Here is a 17,934-nt window from a genome sequence, read left to right on the forward strand (position 1 = left end):
TTAGGAGGCATTTAAGTTTGCCCTGTACACTGGAAATTACGCTCGGCGCCCCATTCACGCATATAGATTTTCTGCTTTGCCTTTTTTCGACGTAAGCACGTGCGACGCTTGTCGCGTGCAGCCTACTGAAAAGTGCTGGTGTTGCGAGCTCATCATTTAACTGGGCGAGGAGCGCACGTGGTGTCGAACCTTCGATAACGTCAGCGGATGGCGATGACGTCGGTGCCTGCAAGCTGCTGCAAGGCATGAGCGATAGGTGCGCGATGGATGCAATGTATGGTACTCTACAACGGGCACGATAATGTGGATGAGAATTCGCGTAAACAACAAAACCAATGTTGCCGCCGGCAGTAGCCCACTAAAGCAATTGAACCTCTAGTCCGCGTAGATCAACGCCAATTTCTTCCTGAGAAGGTTGAGAGTTAAGAATGGAAAAAAAAATTCGCTGCGCATGGCACTCTACAGAGGCGCTACTTGCGTGAGGGGAGTAGGCAGAGCATCAGACTGAATTTCTGGACTGGACATATCAACAGGAACGGGCCACATTTCTAGACTGTACTACCTTCGGTATTGGTCCACATTTTTCGACAGAACGTGCCCAACGGAACGAGACAGATCTTTAGACAACACTATCTTGGCAGTCGGTTGGCGCAGGACAAGGGTAATTGGAGAGCGCAGGCAGAGGCCTTCGTCCTGCAGTGGACATAAAAGATGGTTATGATGATGATGATGATGATGATGATGATGATGATGATGATCTTGGTAGTCAACACAGTTGTTTAGTCTGCTCTATAGCCTGCACCAGCCCACGAAATAGTCTGCAAACACAATGCCGGATAGGAAAAAGACGGAAGGGTTAGCTCGCTAAGAAATACAGTGTCCTGAAAATAAGCGTGGTGGAGCGAGCGCATGGTTGCAATGCGCAAGTTTTGACCCAGACACATAGCAACAGACGATGCTATGTCACGTAGCGGAATCCGAGATCTATGTCCACCTTTCACATAAGGCGCCTGAGGGGAGCACGCGTGGCGAGAGGTAAGCAAGCAAGCATACCAGGGGAGCGCTAGGCTGATAAAAGGGCAAACATTTGGAGGCGTGAAATCAACTGGAGTCGAAGACAGTTGCCCAAGTTTTGACTCACGGAACATCACTTGGCCCATCGCTTTTGATCGCTGCAGTTTTGCAAGCAAGGCGATAGAAGTGTGCATCATGCAGTTATAAGCTAATGTTTATTACGGTGTCCTCACTGAGGAGCCGACTTTAACACAGCACAGACAAGTCAACGGGCCGTGTGTACTTTTTTGCAGTATGCGTCTATCATTTATCTGATCATCAGCCGTCAAGATAGTTTTTGTGAACAAATTAAATCAGGTAAATAAAATATTCTATTGACTTCCTTTCTGTTGTAAAGGCATGGCTTCCAACCGAAAAGAATTAATTCTAAATTATCCCATGCAATCGTTTTCAGTGCGCACTTTCATGAGTAAATATTTCTCTGTGCACGAAATGTAAAACGTGGCATGTGAGTACGCGAATGGGATAGCCGCGCGGACAACGTAGCTCGCGACAAGCAACAACAAACATTAAGTTGGCATTCGCACCAGCAACCGACGTAAGTTCACAAGCGGTTGCGACACCGGCGATCACGAACTGCCCATCGCCGTACCAAAAAAGCAGTTTGTCGCGATTGGGGCCGTTAACGTTTGCTCTCGCAACCACGGACACGTAAACTATGCGTCAGCCGTGATTCCCGGCTACTGCGCCGCTGATTAGTCCAGCACATTTGCGACTCCAATAGCTTGAACCACGAAGAGATAAAATTGGTCAGTTCGCGGCAAATGAATTCGGTCAGTTTCCCACCAAAGCGACCCTTTGAGACTCGCTTGACCACCGTTGAGAATGTCGCATAACACGGCCGCCTTACCACTTCCAGGTGACACGTTATCGGGTCCGAATTTACGTACTATGTAAGCGCTCTTGAGAATTACGTAAACCAATACAGCCACTCGACAGTAGCAGCATCTACGAGTTATCACTCTCCATATGCGCGCTGACCTGGAGAGGTAATGCAGAAGGGGGGTCTAAAAATTAATCTGCAGGAAACTAAACTAATGTTTAACAGTCTCGGAAGAGAACAGCAGTTTATGATAGGTAGCGAGGCACTACATCTACTTAGGCCACGTAGTGACTGCGGATCCGGATCATGAGACAGAAACAATCAGAAGAATAAGAATGGGCTGGTGTGCGTTTGGCAGGCATTCTCAGATCATGAACAGCAGGTTGCCGTTATCCCTCAAGAGAAAAGTGTATAACAGCTGTGCCTTACCAGTACTTACGTACGCGGCAGAAACCTGGAGGCTTACGAAAAGGGTTCTACATAAATTGAGGACGGCCCAACGAGTTAATAATATATGGGGTTTTACGTGCCAAAACCACTTTCTGATTATGAGGCACGCCGTAGTGGAGGACTCCGGAAATTTCGACCACCTGGGGTTCTTTAACGTGCACCTAAATCTAAGTACACGGGTGTTTTCGCATTTCGCCCCCATCGAAATCTGGCCGCCGTGGCCGGGATTCGATCCCGCGACCTCGTGCTCAGCAGCCCAACACCATAGCCACTGAGCAACCACGGCGGGTTAACCCAACGAGTTATGGAAAGAAGAATGGTAGGTGTAACGTTAAGGGACAAGAAAGAGCAGATTGGGTGTGGGAACAAACGAGAGTTCATCATCATCATCATCATCAGCCTGGTTACACCCACTGCAGGGCAAAGGCCTCTCCAATACTTCTCCAACTACCGTGGTCATATACTAATTGTGGCCATGTTGTCCCTGCAAACGTCTTAATGTCATCCGCCCACCTAACATTCTGCCGCCCCATGCTATGCTTCCCTTCACTTGGAATCCAGTCCCTAACCCTTAATGACCGTCGGTTATCTTCCCTCCTTATTACATGTCCGGCCCATGCCCATTTGTTTTTCTTGATTTCAACTAAGATGTCATTTACCCGCGTTTGTTGCCTCACCAAATCTGCTCTTTTCTTATCCCTTAACGTTACACCCATCATTATTTCCATAGCTTGTTGCGAACCCTTTTCGTAAGCCTCCAGGTTTCTGCCCCATGCGTGAGTACTTGTAAGACACAGCTGCTATATATATATATATATATATATATATATATATAAACGAGAAGAAATGGGGTTAACCGAGGGACCCGATATTTATTAGTCGTATAATGAGAAGCCAACAAACACTGTCATCAAGGACAACATAGGGGAAATTTAAGCACATGCAATTTCCCCTATGTTGTCCTTGGTGTCAGTGTTTGTTGGCTTCTCATTCTATATATATATATATATATATATAGGAAGGGGGCTTCGTTCCGGCCACAAAGCGCTCCATGTCCAATTAAGGTGCCTGGTGTGGTCTCGTGCGGATGCTGTCCTCTCAATGAGCGCTTATTCCCCTCATCTTTTAAAAAGTTCAATACTTACAAGCATTTGTCTCGCAAACCACACTTAGTTCAAGGGAATTTTCCACGTCTCAATAATTTCTCTCGTCGTATTCGAGTGCTGATTGCAATGTTATCGGTTGTCAACGAAACTTTCTCTCTAGTCTCTAAATATTTTAAGGCAGTTTATCGTGTGCCTATCGTCACCACGCACGCTTATATCGCCTTCCGTTTTTCTACCGCGGGTGCGCTTTAAAACCACGGTGCTGCAATTATGCTTCAGAAACTTTCCTGTCTTCTTCTCCTCCCTTAAATTCGTTCTCTTCACTACTACACGCAGAGACAAAGCAACAGCGCTCGCATTCGATCCCATATATGAGATGAAAATATGGTATATATATATATATATATATATATATCACTGACACCACCGTGTCAGTGATAAAACAGCAGCTTCCAGCTAAGCAGCGCAGCGCCATATGCACAAAGCCACCGCGATGGCTTTGTAAGCTTCTCGTAAAACATCATTTTGTATTCAGCATTTCCCAAGCGGTAATCATTAACAAAAAACAACAAAACGATATGCGCAAGTCATTCGTATGCGCAGTGTTTCTTTTTTTTAAAGTCCCTAACAAACGCTTGCGATATGTTTTCCTTAAAAAGAACTGTGCCACGACTGCAGGGTCTACGTGCGAATGTCAAGGCTTTAAAAGCACGCATGTGTCTACAAAAAAGTCTATTTTTTAACTTATGCGCGTTTGCTTGTTGGCAGATGGTGTGAAGCAAAAAGAAGTATCTATTCAGCGCAATTACTCTCGGGATACATTGGAAGAAAGGAAACTGCTATGATTACAATTTATGCCATAAAATTTTTGATTGTGTTTAACTTCATGCCCAGCAATGCCCAGCAGCACTATATTCATTCAATGTCCTCTATGGGTTATCTTAGAATAGTTGTTGGAACCACTATCATTAGAAAATATAGCGTGTGATTCTCCTTCTCTATTTTATTTCTGCGCGTACCGTTTTTATAATGTAGCATTGGGCTGGAGGGCCAATGACCTGCTCGGCAAACACTGATTGCAGCACAATTCAAGAGTGCTACATATATTGAATATTCTTCCCAAGCGAGCATGTGTTTACGGGTTGCTATTAGTTGTGTCAATATGGAAAGAAAGATTTGTGCGGGAAGTGCTGGAAGCCGGTCACGTGCAAAAGGTATGCGTATTTATCTAGTGCAAGTGACGGTTGTTCTCCGCACCAGCGTCAGTCGCACTTCGCTCCTCGAACAGGCAGGAAATGTCGAGCGAGTTCCCGAACAACAATTTGCAATGCGGATAACGCGGTTTTGAACCATGAATCCCTTACCTAAGAAAAGGCCAACTTTGTGCCAAAGCATTTTCCGTCGCATTTACCTCTAAATTGTTCCTTGACTTCTAAGAAGATCAACTTTTAGAACGTCAGTGTCCTTATAGACGATTTGAATACAACGACATTTATCTGCCACCCCGAGGGAATACCGAGGCATTTCGTTGAACGCAGATGGCGAAGTGGTTTAATCGCAAGGGGCTGCTTCCGAACGCACCTCCCAAATTAACGGATGTGATTTGGATTTACTGGAAAAGCGGAAGAACGTCATGGTTCTCGACCTGAAATTTCAGCCACAACAAATATCCAGCCGCGGGTTGTGGCATTCACGGGCTTGCAGATAGGGCATTTTCTGGCACAATTTTTGCAGCAATTTGAAACAGAACCGTGTCGGTTATCCCTGGTTGGCCCCGTGAACACCGCGCTGTTCTGTTTCAAATTTCTCAGCATTGCGTTATCGCATTTGCTTAATTGAGTCATCAAACCGCTTATGCAGGAATAGGTCTGGGCTGGCTCGCATTATCGACGTGCATCCTCTGCGGACTTTCTTTTGCTGGTCTGGGAATTAGTTATCTACGCCAAAGTTAGTAAGTATGTGGGCCGTGGTTCTCAATTTCTCAACAAGTAAACTAACACATCTTTAATGGGTAGTAAATTGTGCAGACGTGTTTTTCTCAAGAGGCTACTTCGATGAACAATACAACGGCGTCAAACTCGAAAACTGTTCCACAACCACGAAAGAAGTGGATTAGCGCCTCAGAGGACGCAAACACGTAGCACAGGTGGAGAGAGGGTCGTGCCTCGCACATGCGCAGATAGCTCCTTGCGGCATGCTAGTCTCATAGTCAAAACGCGTAAACCGCATCTTCGCTATTATCTATTATATAAACATATTTCGTACAGATGAGGGCGTAGCCCCGATCTTAGCGAAATGTCGCTATTCTGTCAAGTTATTGCAAGGAATGTGTCAAGGAAACCACGCACACAAGAAAAAACAAAACCATAGAAAAAAAGACGAGAAGCGGGGCCACCCGCCGTGGTTGCTTAGTGGCTATAGTGTTGGGCTGCTCAGCACGAGGTCGCGGGATCGAATCCCGGCCATGGCGGCCGCATTTCGATAGGGGCGAAATGCGAAAACACTGGTGTACTTAGGTTTAGGTGCACGTTAAAGAACCCCAGTTGGTCGAAATTTCCGGAGTCCTCCACTAAGGTGTGCCTCATGATCAGAAAATGGTTTTGGCACGTAAAACCTCATAATTTCATTTCTTATCTTAGAAACGGGGCAAAGGGGGGTGGGGGTTCCTAACTTTCGACTGTTCTATCTGTGACACGTGGAACAGCTTTTATAGATTGTAAAAAAAAAAAAACAAGTAATGGTACAGCTCAATAAGACTGGTTCGGCGATTTGGTTCATACCGCGAGGAAATAAGTACAAGCGCGAAGCACGTAACCACATTATCACAACCACAGATTAGAGCAACCCGCGCAGAAGAGACTTCTCACTATATCCATTAAAGAAATAGATCTGCAAGTTCACCCTCTAAGAGATATACAGGGTGTCCCAGGTAACTTTAGCTAGAGTTAAAACCAATGTAATGTTGTTTGCCATCGCTTGGAGATACTCAAATTAATTTTTTTCTTTCTGCCCAATATTAGTTATTCAACTTCTCAAATATTATAATTAGATTAAAGGTGTCAATAGGAAAATTGTATAGCGACATAAAAAACTCCGGATACAGCTTTCTGTTGCTCAATAATACGTGCTACACAAGTGCTTTTCCGAGCGTGAATGAAGCCCGCAAATTCACGCGAAATTGCCGCGTGACTGACCGCTAGAGCCTCCCCCTCCTGACTACGCCACTGTTATGACCTGTGCGGTGGCATTCACTGCTTCACAATTCCTTCGAAGGGCACCGTAGCTGAAAACGACAAGCGCCGTTTCAAACTTCCAAAATCTGCAGTCCAAGGAACAAATATCACTTTGCCTACACGCATGATATACCTCTTGTTTTTCATGGGCTTTCGGTTTTTTTTCTTCACACAAGCTGCTTGTGGATAGGACCACGTGAATAATTACGCAATCTTATTTGACGTACAATGCTTCCATCTGTATTTGTTGCAATTGTGGTCGAGGAGAATCTCGCATCTTGCTATTCCTTCGTAAAACATCGTGATTACCTCAATTTTCAGCTATACAAAAGCTGATAGTGAATGAATCAATAACTGCGTTGTAACCGCCTTTAAACGCACAAATGTATCTGCTTGTAGTTTAAATAAAGGAAAAAATACGAAGGTACCTATGTGTGTAATAAACTTTTTTTCTCAACCCCGCTCTCCTTTTTCAGACAGTTGCTCAACAGGTAAGCAGCAGATGCACTGATTGGCCAACGCCACCTTTAATGCTTCCCATTCAATTCGTCTCTAAGCGTTGCGTTGTACTTGCTACGCTATGCGTTAGCGGGCGATTCGCTTATCTAGTTAGACCAATAAAAGGTCATGTAACTCTCATTACCACGTTAGCGCTGATTTCATTCGAGCACATTTCTTTTATTACATTTCTGAAAGTATGTTATAGAATCATAAATGTCTAATATTGTTATCGTGTCGATCACTTATCTTCACAACGTTTTGCGATATCGCCGTTGGTCACTTTAGCATAAGCTACAGAGGATAAAGGCGGAAGCCTGCCCGCTCACGAGACATTTATTACAACACTTGACATTTCCATTCGAAAGCGTTGTTACTTCCTATTACTTGTTTTCTCTCACAAAAGGTCGTGGGTCGAGCGCCTTAACTCGACTTAACTGCGCCTTTATTACCTTCGCCCTAATTAACACCAGAGTTCGTGGCTTGAACTCTCACCAAAAGTAGAGCATACGATTGCCAACAAAATAGCGTGGCTTTGAGTACTTTAATATCTCTATCTTAACTGTGCCTTAATTAACATCGCCTTAACACCAAATGCGGTGCGTTCATCATTGCATGCACTGTTTAGGAACATTTAGCCATTACCTTCGCGTTATTACACTGAGGACATAAGCGTTATAAGCATATAATAATCATACCCCTGGTATGTATGATTGAAACTGTATCGCATTTACTAACGCAAGTTGTACCCGTAACTCCCTCGTTTTTGAACATAACACCTGTTTGTGCCCGTACTAACACATTCAAGTACAGTTGTTTTCCCACTTACAATGGACGTTTGGAGTTCTCTATCCGCTAACATTTTTCACTATCCCTAAAAGCTTTTATAGCTACCATTGGTAAGCCCTTGGCTCACATGTAATGCGCTTCTTTTTTGGTCATTCAGCTTTTACTGTATATAGGGCTCCTGCTATAGCCCTATTTTGGGCTGCAGCATATGTCAGTGAATAAATAGATAAGTAAATAAATAAATAAATATAGTTACGCTCAAAACGTGATTACCAACTGCACATGTCTGGTAACGAAGCCTTTTTATACAGAAACTTTCCTGCACTTTGCAGTGAGTTGACGAAAATCACGGAAGTGTAATCGAGAGATAGTATTGCAGTTGCTCCTCATGTGCGCGGTGGTATCCAAAGCCTCACGACTGTCTGATAGCGCTAGTTTCTTCATAAAATCAAGCATAATTTTACCGTTCACATAATTTCATTGGAAGCAACACGAACAATAGTACGTATCTGTATATTAACTTTCTTTCTTATCAACTGCCTTACGCTCTTTTTTCAGACCGACATCGGAAAGGTATGCAGCCGACTCCATCTACATGCTTCCCATTCCATTGGTTTCTAAGTTTCTAAGTAGTCAATTAGCGCTGATTTGATTGCAGCACATTTCTCTTATTACATTTCTGGATGTGTTTCATAGAATCCTAAAGATATAATGTTGTTGTCGTGTCAAGTACCGATCTTCACAACGTTAGGCAAGATTGCCATCGCTGAAAGACAAGCACAAAAGTTGACAGTCACTTTAGCATACGTTAGTGAGGATGAAGGCGGAAGACTAGTGAATGCGCAGTCTTCCGCCTTCATTCTCACTAACGTATATGCTTAAGTGACTGTCAACTTTTGTGCTTGTCTTTCAGCGATGGCAATCTTGCCTAACACTAGACATTCCCATTCAAATGCGTTGTTACTTGCTGTTTGTTTTCTGTCGCTAGAAGTCGTGGGTTCGAGTGCCTTAACAAATTCTACTCAATTAGATGTGCCTTAGCTTCGCCTTAACACCAAAATTGGTTGTGTTAAGGCGAAGTTAAATGGGGTGGTGTTCGCCTTAACACCAAATGTGGCCAGTTCGCACACATCTGTCAGTTTGGTTGTGGGTTCGAAAGTCTGCAATAACTAAGCCGTAAATAAGACCAAAGGTCGTGGGTTCGACTCCAACACTTCGCGATATAAACTGGAATTCAAATTTGGTCGCTTGAATTTTGTTGCCATAACAACGAAAAACGGATTTTTCAATCCCATGAGCCATCTGAGGATTTGCCTTAATTTACTGTATCTTAATAAATAAGTGCACAGTTACTTAGGCTCAGCATACTGCTCCGCGGAATACCTGTACCTTACGAAAGCCCGTTGTTGCGAAAAGCTAGCTTCTTGCGGCTGTGAGATGACGGCAACACGATTTGAAAATAACACAGTTTAACAACCAATGCATGTAATCCAAAGGGTACTTCCGAGCGTCAGTCTAATTTGTATGTCAAATATTTCGAATGAGATGATAGGCGTTTGTTTTTATTATTTCGAATACTTGCATAGTATTGATGAAGTATTACCTGAAGAATTGAAAAAGTCGAAAACGGTTATCGCGGTTTTAGTAAAGAAAAATATTTTACTCCACACAACTATACTCTGGATGAAGAAACCCCACGCAGTTAGTTACAGAGGATCGTTGACGATAGGCTGTGTCTGGTAAATATTGTTACGCGTAGAAAGACACAGACAAAAGAGACTATTTACAGACTATTTACACTAGAAGGGAGCCAGAGCGCCAGGCCGACATTCACCCGCGCCAAGGGCACCGACCCACTTCGTCGTCGTTCTCACGGCGGCTCGTCTCTCAGGTATTTACCGATCATATCGTAATACTACCCCCCGGCGGCAAAAGCGCCGTCACGGTGCAGTTAAATATCCAAGGCACGTGGAGAGTTGTAGGGCTTGAGTCGGGCGACGTGGACAATGTCACTGGTTGTCACAGCAGAGGACGTAGTGGGCGTGGCGAGAACGATTTCGTAGGTGACATCTGTCACTTGGCGAAGCACGCGATATGGGCCCGTGTAGCAGGAAAGCAGTTTTTCACAAAGGCCAACTTTACGTGATGGTGACCAAAGCAAAACGAGGGTGCCGGGGACAAAAGTGACATCACGGTGACGGAGGTCGTAGCGCTGCTTTTGTTTGTCTTGAGAGACTTGTAGACGAGCGCGCGCAAGTTGGCGAGCATGGTCAGCATGGGCGATGGCATCACGGGCATAAGCGCTAGTTGATGCTGGGGTGGACGGAAGCACAGTGTCCAGTGGTAGCGTCGGTTCACGGCCATACAATAGGTAAAAAGGAGAAAAGCCAGCAGTGTCGAGACGGGAAGAGTTATACGCAAAGGTGATGTAAGGTAGAGCCTGGTCCCAGTCACGGTGGTCGTCTGAAACGTATTTGGATAGCATGTCTGTAAGGGTGCGGTTCAAACGCTCAGTGAGGCCGTTCGTTTGAGGGTGGTAGGAGGTGGTAAACTTATGCTGTATTGCGCAGGCACGCATGATGTCGTCAATGACTTTGGCTAAGAACATACGGCCACGGTCTGTTAGCAATTGACGCGGAGCACCATGAATCAAAATGATATCATGCAGGAGGAAGTCCGCAACATCAGTTGCGCAACTGGTCGGAAGAGCGCGGGTTACGGCATAGCGGGTCGCGTAGTCCGCCGCGACTGCAACCCACTTGTTTCCTGATGTAGATTCCGGAAATGGGCCGAGAAGGTCTAAGCCGACACGATGGAAGGGCTCGGCAGGGATGTCGATCGGCTGCAGGTAACCAGCGGGGAGCTGGGAAGGCTTCTTGCGTCGTTGGCAAAGTTCACAGGCGGCGACGTAACGTCGCACGGAACGGGAAAGGCCCGGCCAGAAAAAACGGCGACGTACACGGTCATAGGTTCGAGATACGCCTAGGTGTCCTGCCGTTGGTGCGTCGTGAAGCTCTTCTAAAACGGTTGAGCGGAGGTGTTTAGGCACGACAAGTAGGAACTCAGAGCCGTCCGGATGAAGGTTACGACGGTACAGAGTACCATCGCGGAGGACGAAGAGGCGTAGTGTGGCGTCGGCCGGAGTGTGTTCAAAACGGTCGATGAGTGCTCTGATGTAGGCGTCACGACGTTGTTCGTCGGCGAAATGAAGCAGCTGCGACACAGAGAATATGCAAGCAGCACTGGTAATATTGGAGGAGTCAGGGTCGTCAACAGGGTAACGCGACAAGCTGTCAGCGTCTTGGTGCAGGCGGCCAGACTTGTACACCACGGAATATGAAAATTCTTGGAGCCTCAAAGCCCATCGACCAAGCCGGCCTGTAGGATCTCGTAGCGATGAGAGCCAGCAGAGAGCATGATGGTCAGTGACTACGGAAAAAGGGCGACCATAAAGGTAAGGACGGAACTTCGCTACCGCCCAGACTACAGCAAGGCATTCTCGTTCCGTAATGGAATAGTTGCGCTCCGGTGGTGTGAGGAGGCGGCTCGCATAAGCAATAACGCGATCCTGGCTACGCTGACGCTGGGCTAAGACGGCACCTACGCCGTGACCGCTGGCATCTGTACGCAATTCTGTAGGGGCATCAGGGTCGAAGTGGGCGAGGATCGGTGGTGAGGAGAGAAGAGTAACGAGACGAGAGAAGGCGGCGGCTTCTGCAGTACCCCACGAGAACTGTACGCCTTTCTTCAAAAGATTAGTGAGGGGTCTAGCAATTGCCGCAAAATCTTGAATAAAACGACGAAAGTACGAGCATAGCCCTACAAAACTTCGAACGTCGGCGGCTGTCTTCGGAACCGGATAGTCTCGGACAGCGCGAGTTTTGTCAGGATCAGGCTGTACGCCGGAAGCGTCAACGAGGTGGCCCAGAACAGTAATTTGGCGGCGGCCGAAACGACATTTGGACGAGTTAAGTTGCAGCTTCGCCTTTCGAAATACGTCAAGTATAGCTGTGAGACGCTCAAGGTGAGTGTCGAACGTGGGTGAGAAGACAATGACGTCGTCGAGGTAGCAGAGACAAGTGGACCATTTGAAACCTCGGAGCAAGGAGTCCATCATACGCTCAAAGGTGGCAGGGGCGTTGCATAATCCAAACGGCATTACTTTAAATTGGTATAGGCCATCAGGTGTGATGAACGCGGTTTTTTCTCTGTCCATATCGTCAACAGCAATCTGCCAGTATCCAGAACGAAGATCAATAGAAGAGAAATAGCTGGAACCGTGGAGGCAGTCAAGGGCGTCGTCTATACGTGGGAGCGGGTAGACGTCTTTCTTAGTAATGTTGTTCAGATGACGGTAGTCTACACAGAAGCGCCACGTGCCATCCTTCTTCTTAACCAACACTACAGGCGACGCCCAGGGACTCGAAGAAGGTTCAATGATGTTTTTGTCTAGCATTTTGTTCACTTCGGTTTGAATAACTTGGCGTTCCGACGCAGAAACTCGGTACGGTCGTCGGTGAATAGGACTAGCATCGCCAGTGAGAATCCGATGCTTGACCGCGAGCGTCTGGCCTAAAGGGCGATCGTCGAAGTCGAAAATATCTCTGTAGGCCGATAATACTCGATAAAGGTCTTCAGCCTGCGCAGAAGACAGGTCCGTCGCAACCATTTTCTGTATCTTGGGATCGGCGGCCGAGGCTGGCACGAGAGGCCTGCTAAGCTCGCAAGAAGGATCGGTGGATAAATTTGCCACGTGATGGTCGCCGAGACAATCAACGTTGGCAAGGCAAATACCTTGTGGTAGAATTTGCTTCGCCAATCCAAAGTTAAAGATAGGCATGAAAGTGCGGTTCGCAGTAACAGTAAGTATACTGTGAGGCACGGTAACGTCATACTGTAGTGGAATGTCGCGCAGAGGAGTGACGAGGTACTGGCCATCAGGGACTGGTGGGGAAGACAAGAGTTCAATATAGGCTATTGATTTTGGCGGCAGGCAAATAAAGCCAGTGGGGCGTAGGCGGCACTGGGGTGCGTCAGGAGGTTCTGCGAGAATCGGAATATTTTTTGCGCAGAAACTTGTCTCGTCGTAGCAATCAGTTTACAAAAGTTACGGGGTGATTCTTTCATTTAGATGACTGATATGAAATGTAATCGAGAAATCGCATTCCAGCTGCTTCTGATGTGCGCGAATGTATCAAAAGCCTCCCAATTGTCCCAAAATGCTTCAACCGATAAACTGCGGCGTCATTTTACTATTTCAATAAATATAGTCCAGGCCAGAACTATCACAGCGCGTACGTGTTGGCCACCTTGGCCAACGTACGCAGCAGACGTACTGAATGGCTAACTTCAATTTTATCTGCAATGCTTTCGTTTCCATCCTTTTGCAACTGTTGCGTTGTACTTGGTATGCTATGCGCTATGGAGTGATTGGGTCATCTATTTAGAGCATTAATGACATCATATTACTATTAGGTACCCGGCGAGCCTAATTAATCTGAGCACCTTTCTTTTATTCCAATTCGGAAAGTATTTTTCATGAATATAATAGGTATATTAGTGTTATCGTGTGAATTACCAATCTTACCACCGTTTTGTAACATAACCGTTGCTTAAAGACAATGCTCTTGCCACGAGAAGTTTAATCTGTGTTAATGCATAAGCGCACAGTTACTTACACTGATTATATTGCTAGGCAGAGGACATATACTTTATCAAATCTCTTGAACGCAAAAAAAATTGCCTGCTTCCTTGCGGCTTTGACATGACGGCCGCATGATTTCACAACAATCATGTTAAGCAGCCAAGGCATATAATTAAAAGGGTGCCTCAGAGGGGCGGTTCATTTAAAACATCAAATACCTCGAATAACCTGATTAGCGTATTTTTAATGATTTGGACGACCCGCATTGCATTTCATTGTTGAAATATCTGAGGAATTGGAAAATTCGAGAACTCTCATTGAGGTCAGTGAACATTTTCGCCAGTGCTTAATTCGTAACAACGTTTTCAGTAAAGAAAAATCTATCTAACTTATTGTTTAGGAATGCATAACTGTGCACTTAGTCACACTGAAAGCGTGGTTTCCAACAGCACGTGTCCGGTACCGCAGCCTTTGTATGCAGAAACTTTACTCCTCTTGGGAGTTTATTAACAGCTGCTGCCGGGCTAGATGGTACATAACTTTTAGAGATGGTTTTAAACGCAGAAAAATATGCGACACGGACAACAGAATAAAAGAGACAGGCTCACTGTCCACACACTGGTGTGCCTGCCCGTGTCTTTTATTCTGTTGTCCGTGCCTTTTACTTCTTGCGCATAACACCATTTCTAAAATCCTCTTGGGAGTCAGTTGACAAAAGTTGCTTGGGGAGTTTTACGTTGAAATCACTGAAATGTAATCGAGAGATCGTATTACAGGTGCTTCTGATGTGCCCTGTGGTATTCGAAGCCTCATGATCGTCTCAAAACGCAATTTTCCTGATAAAATCGTGCATCGTTTAAATAATATACTACAAGCAATTCATCGAATAGTAGGTACGTGTATAATAAACACGTTTCTTCTAATTTCCTTTATTCTCCTTTTTCAGACATACGTGCCACCAATGGTAAGCAAGAGATGTACTAATTAGCAAACTTCAATTTCATCTGCAATGTATTCGTTTCCATCTGTCTACAAGTCTTGCCTTGTACTTTCTAGGCCATGCTTTAGGGAAGAATGTGGTTATAGATTTAGAGCACTACACCTAATCACTTAAGTACCGGTTTAGGCAATTTTTAGCCAACCCGCACCGCGGAGCTCACGGACCGATGGCGTTAAAGCGAGCACAGGATGAGAATGCTGTGCTCGCTTTTGAAAGTCGCTATTGGAAATGTAAGAAATTTTTCAGAGTACTAGAATTTACAGCTTCAGTGATATAGAGAACAAAAATTAGGAAGAACTCTGAAGCAATATCTTTTGTAAGTTCTTTGGGCAATAGCTGGCGTATGTAATGTGGCATACATAATTTGCGGGGGGGGGGGGGGGGGGGGGCAGAGACCACGTTATCTTAAATTTTTAAATTTCGACACACCGGGCGCATTTCATGGCTGACGTGCTAAATAAGCTATATTTACACCATAACGTCTTTGGCTTTCGGCTCGGGGTCACTGGAAGGTTGCCGACAACGGGAACTAAAAGCATTTCCTGGCTAACAAACCGGAAATAGTTCGGGTAATAATGACGCGGTGATCGGCGCCAGCACCTGTGGTGCAGAGCGCAGCGAAAGCGGTAGAGAGTTTTAGTTTAGGGGACGCAAGCGGCTTGCGTACCCAAGAATTAGGAGTGACGGTACTGCGCATGCGCAGATCGCTACGTCTGCTTGCGTCTTTGGATTCTTTGGGCGGCCGAAAACATCGCTGCACCTAAGCCGTCACGTTACCCACGTGACTGTCGCGCTGTACGAGAGCTTACGAGAAGCGAGACCAGCCGAGACAAGCACACCGGCACGCTGTCGCCGCAACGGTGGCATGTCAAAATTTGCAGGAGGCTCCAAATAAACAAAACACAGACCACAACCGATTATGCTGCATGAGGCGCCTAATTTATGTTCACCAAACGTACGTTTGGATTGCTTCGGCTCGGCCTCAGCCGTAACGTAAGCGCGGCTGAGGCCACGCTTACGTTATATATATATATATATTAAATGATAACGTAGCAACGATCCAAGCATGCGACCGAAACATGCGACCCCACTGCGGCTTGCGTTTGGGGCCGCTAATATATGACGTGTTTCTGCTTGCGTACGCAAACGAAAACGCACCAAAGCGCTAGGGGCCCCAACGCCTTGCGTCCGTAAACTAAAACTCTCTAATTGATCGACGTGGCTTACGGCGTCCGAGATTTGCGCGTGTTCCATCTCGCGGCGAACCATCGATTGCGGTAGCAAATTAGTAGACAGTTATACGAAGTAAGCATAGTATTTTAACGGCCGAATAAAATTGGAAACATTCGCTTGCTAATTGAATTAAGAAGCATGGTGTCAGCGTGCACAAGCAAACTTAAAGCGAGCACAGGATGAGAATGAGCTAAAAGATGAAAATGATGAAGCATCTGGTTCCCTGTGTCCGCCTTTTGAAAGTCGCTTGAGTCGCTTTTGAAATGAGCGCGGACACTGGCGGTCAAAGCGCTTGCGTGAGCCAGCGCGGCAGCGGCAGCGAGCGAAGTGACCTTCGTGCAGTCTACTTCAGCGCCAAAGCCGCGAGAACACAGCGCGCGCGATGGCGTGCTGCCGTTCAAAGTACGCACTTGCTGGCGGAGTCGAAGCCGCCCCCCCCCCCCCCCCCCCCTTCCCTCCCGGGCGACCGACCTGCTTTCCTGCTTATATGGCGCGCGAAATTGAGCAGCGATTGTCAGTTCCTCTAGCGCCCGGTCGCAATATGCGCAGCTGCTGCCAGAGCACAACACAGCCCACCTCGCTCCCTTCCCCCCACGGCCTTTCGCGCGACGTAACATAGCACGTTCGCTCACTGCTTTCTTAGCTCGCGCGCGCTAGATTGAGCCGCCACCGTCAGCTTCTCTCGCGTGTATTAACTCGCACATATGGCAGACGACGCGTGGCGCACTGCTTTCCCCCGTGGACTTTATATCAAACATCACGGCGACGCCGATGGCAACGGCAGAAATACGCTTTGGGTGTCCATATAATTGCTATTCCAATAAAAAGAAGTGCATTTCGCCAGAAAGCTGGACCATTGATGGCGACAGCAAAGAGACTACACGAAGTAAGGTTCGTAGTTTTATCGTTATCACACACGCTCGGGCAAACCTTTAACAGATGTCACTCGATGACCGCGAACTCGCAGTCACAACATGAGTGAGCGTTTCGTACCGTTTCTCCGAAATTTTAGATTACATGACCGCCCACACTACACGCGCTGGAACAACAAAATGCGTGCCAAGGCACCATCCATTTCATTTTACCGCGGATCAGCCCCAAAGTCGATACAGCCCGCGCACGGACGCGCGCGGGGAGAAGGCAGATAGGCGCGAGTTCCTGCACCCCCACCCCTCCATCCCAGCGCGTCATCTCATCACGTTACCGTGTGTTCCACCCCTCCCCCATCCCTCTTGCGCATTAGGCATCGTTAGCTGTCGTGTTTCTCCGAGTTATTCACCAACGCGACAAATGGCGCAGCACTATTTCCCGCCTACAGCGTCCCGACGCGCGTGCTCTGAGTGTGTTTTTGCCGCTCAAACTTTTCATGCGGAAGGACGCATCAAATAAATTTTGCCTCTGCCGACATAATTATTTGCAAGATGTGCTAGCCATGGAGGTTCCCAGTAAATGAATGAAATGGTGTGTTGAAAGTGTGTCACGAACTTATTTCGTTAAATGACGAAAAATAAATATTAGGTTTTTGATGCAACTAAGATCGGGGAAATGAAAATAGTTTGTTACATCATGAATTTCATTAAATCGCGGTTGTTATATAGATGTTAAACAATCTCGCATTGACGCTATTGGTGTGTTTTTCATTATTTTGACTTTCGGCAACGTATTGTTGAAACATGATCTTAAGAATGAGAAAAATCGAGAACTTTTATCGTGGTTAATACATATTATGCCAATTTTTTTACAAAAGCGTTTTGAGTAAAGAAAAATATCTCCTTCAATAAAAGCCTTGCTTTAGAGGAATGCATAACTGCGCATTTTGTTAGCGGTCTACTTGATCTTTAAGCCATAACGTTCAACTAGATTCGAGAAAAACTGCATTCCCTTATTTTCTTCGCTTCTTTATTCCGAACGAAAACAGGGAGTAGATTGCATTGCGGATCGTTGTTCGTGCAGAAAAGTATTTTATCGAATATCTACGTGCTTATATAGAATCTTATCAATATTCAGTATAGCTCCCCGCCAACGTGCTAACACTCACTTCTATAGAACGAGGTTTGCGATTTACTCGCATTGCTTGCATTGAA

General features: G+C 46.0%; 1 protein-coding gene across 1 annotated transcript in view; it reads left to right on the top strand.

Moving 5' to 3' along the window:
* Positions 1-17,934, top strand: part of LOC129380237 (uncharacterized) — a 116,262-nt gene that overhangs the window by 4,950 nt on the left and 93,378 nt on the right. Inside the window, exons 2-4 of the mRNA XM_072284574.1 lie at positions 5,320-5,404; positions 8,532-8,546; positions 14,564-14,581. Of these exons, the coding sequence (XP_072140675.1) occupies positions 5,320-5,404; positions 8,532-8,546; positions 14,564-14,581 (118 nt within the window). The remainder of the gene's footprint in view (positions 1-5,319; positions 5,405-8,531; positions 8,547-14,563; positions 14,582-17,934) is intronic.

This window comes from Dermacentor andersoni, chromosome 9 (genome assembly GCF_023375885.2).
Source record: "Dermacentor andersoni chromosome 9, qqDerAnde1_hic_scaffold, whole genome shotgun sequence".
Taxonomy (NCBI): domain Eukaryota; kingdom Metazoa; phylum Arthropoda; class Arachnida; order Ixodida; family Ixodidae; genus Dermacentor; species Dermacentor andersoni.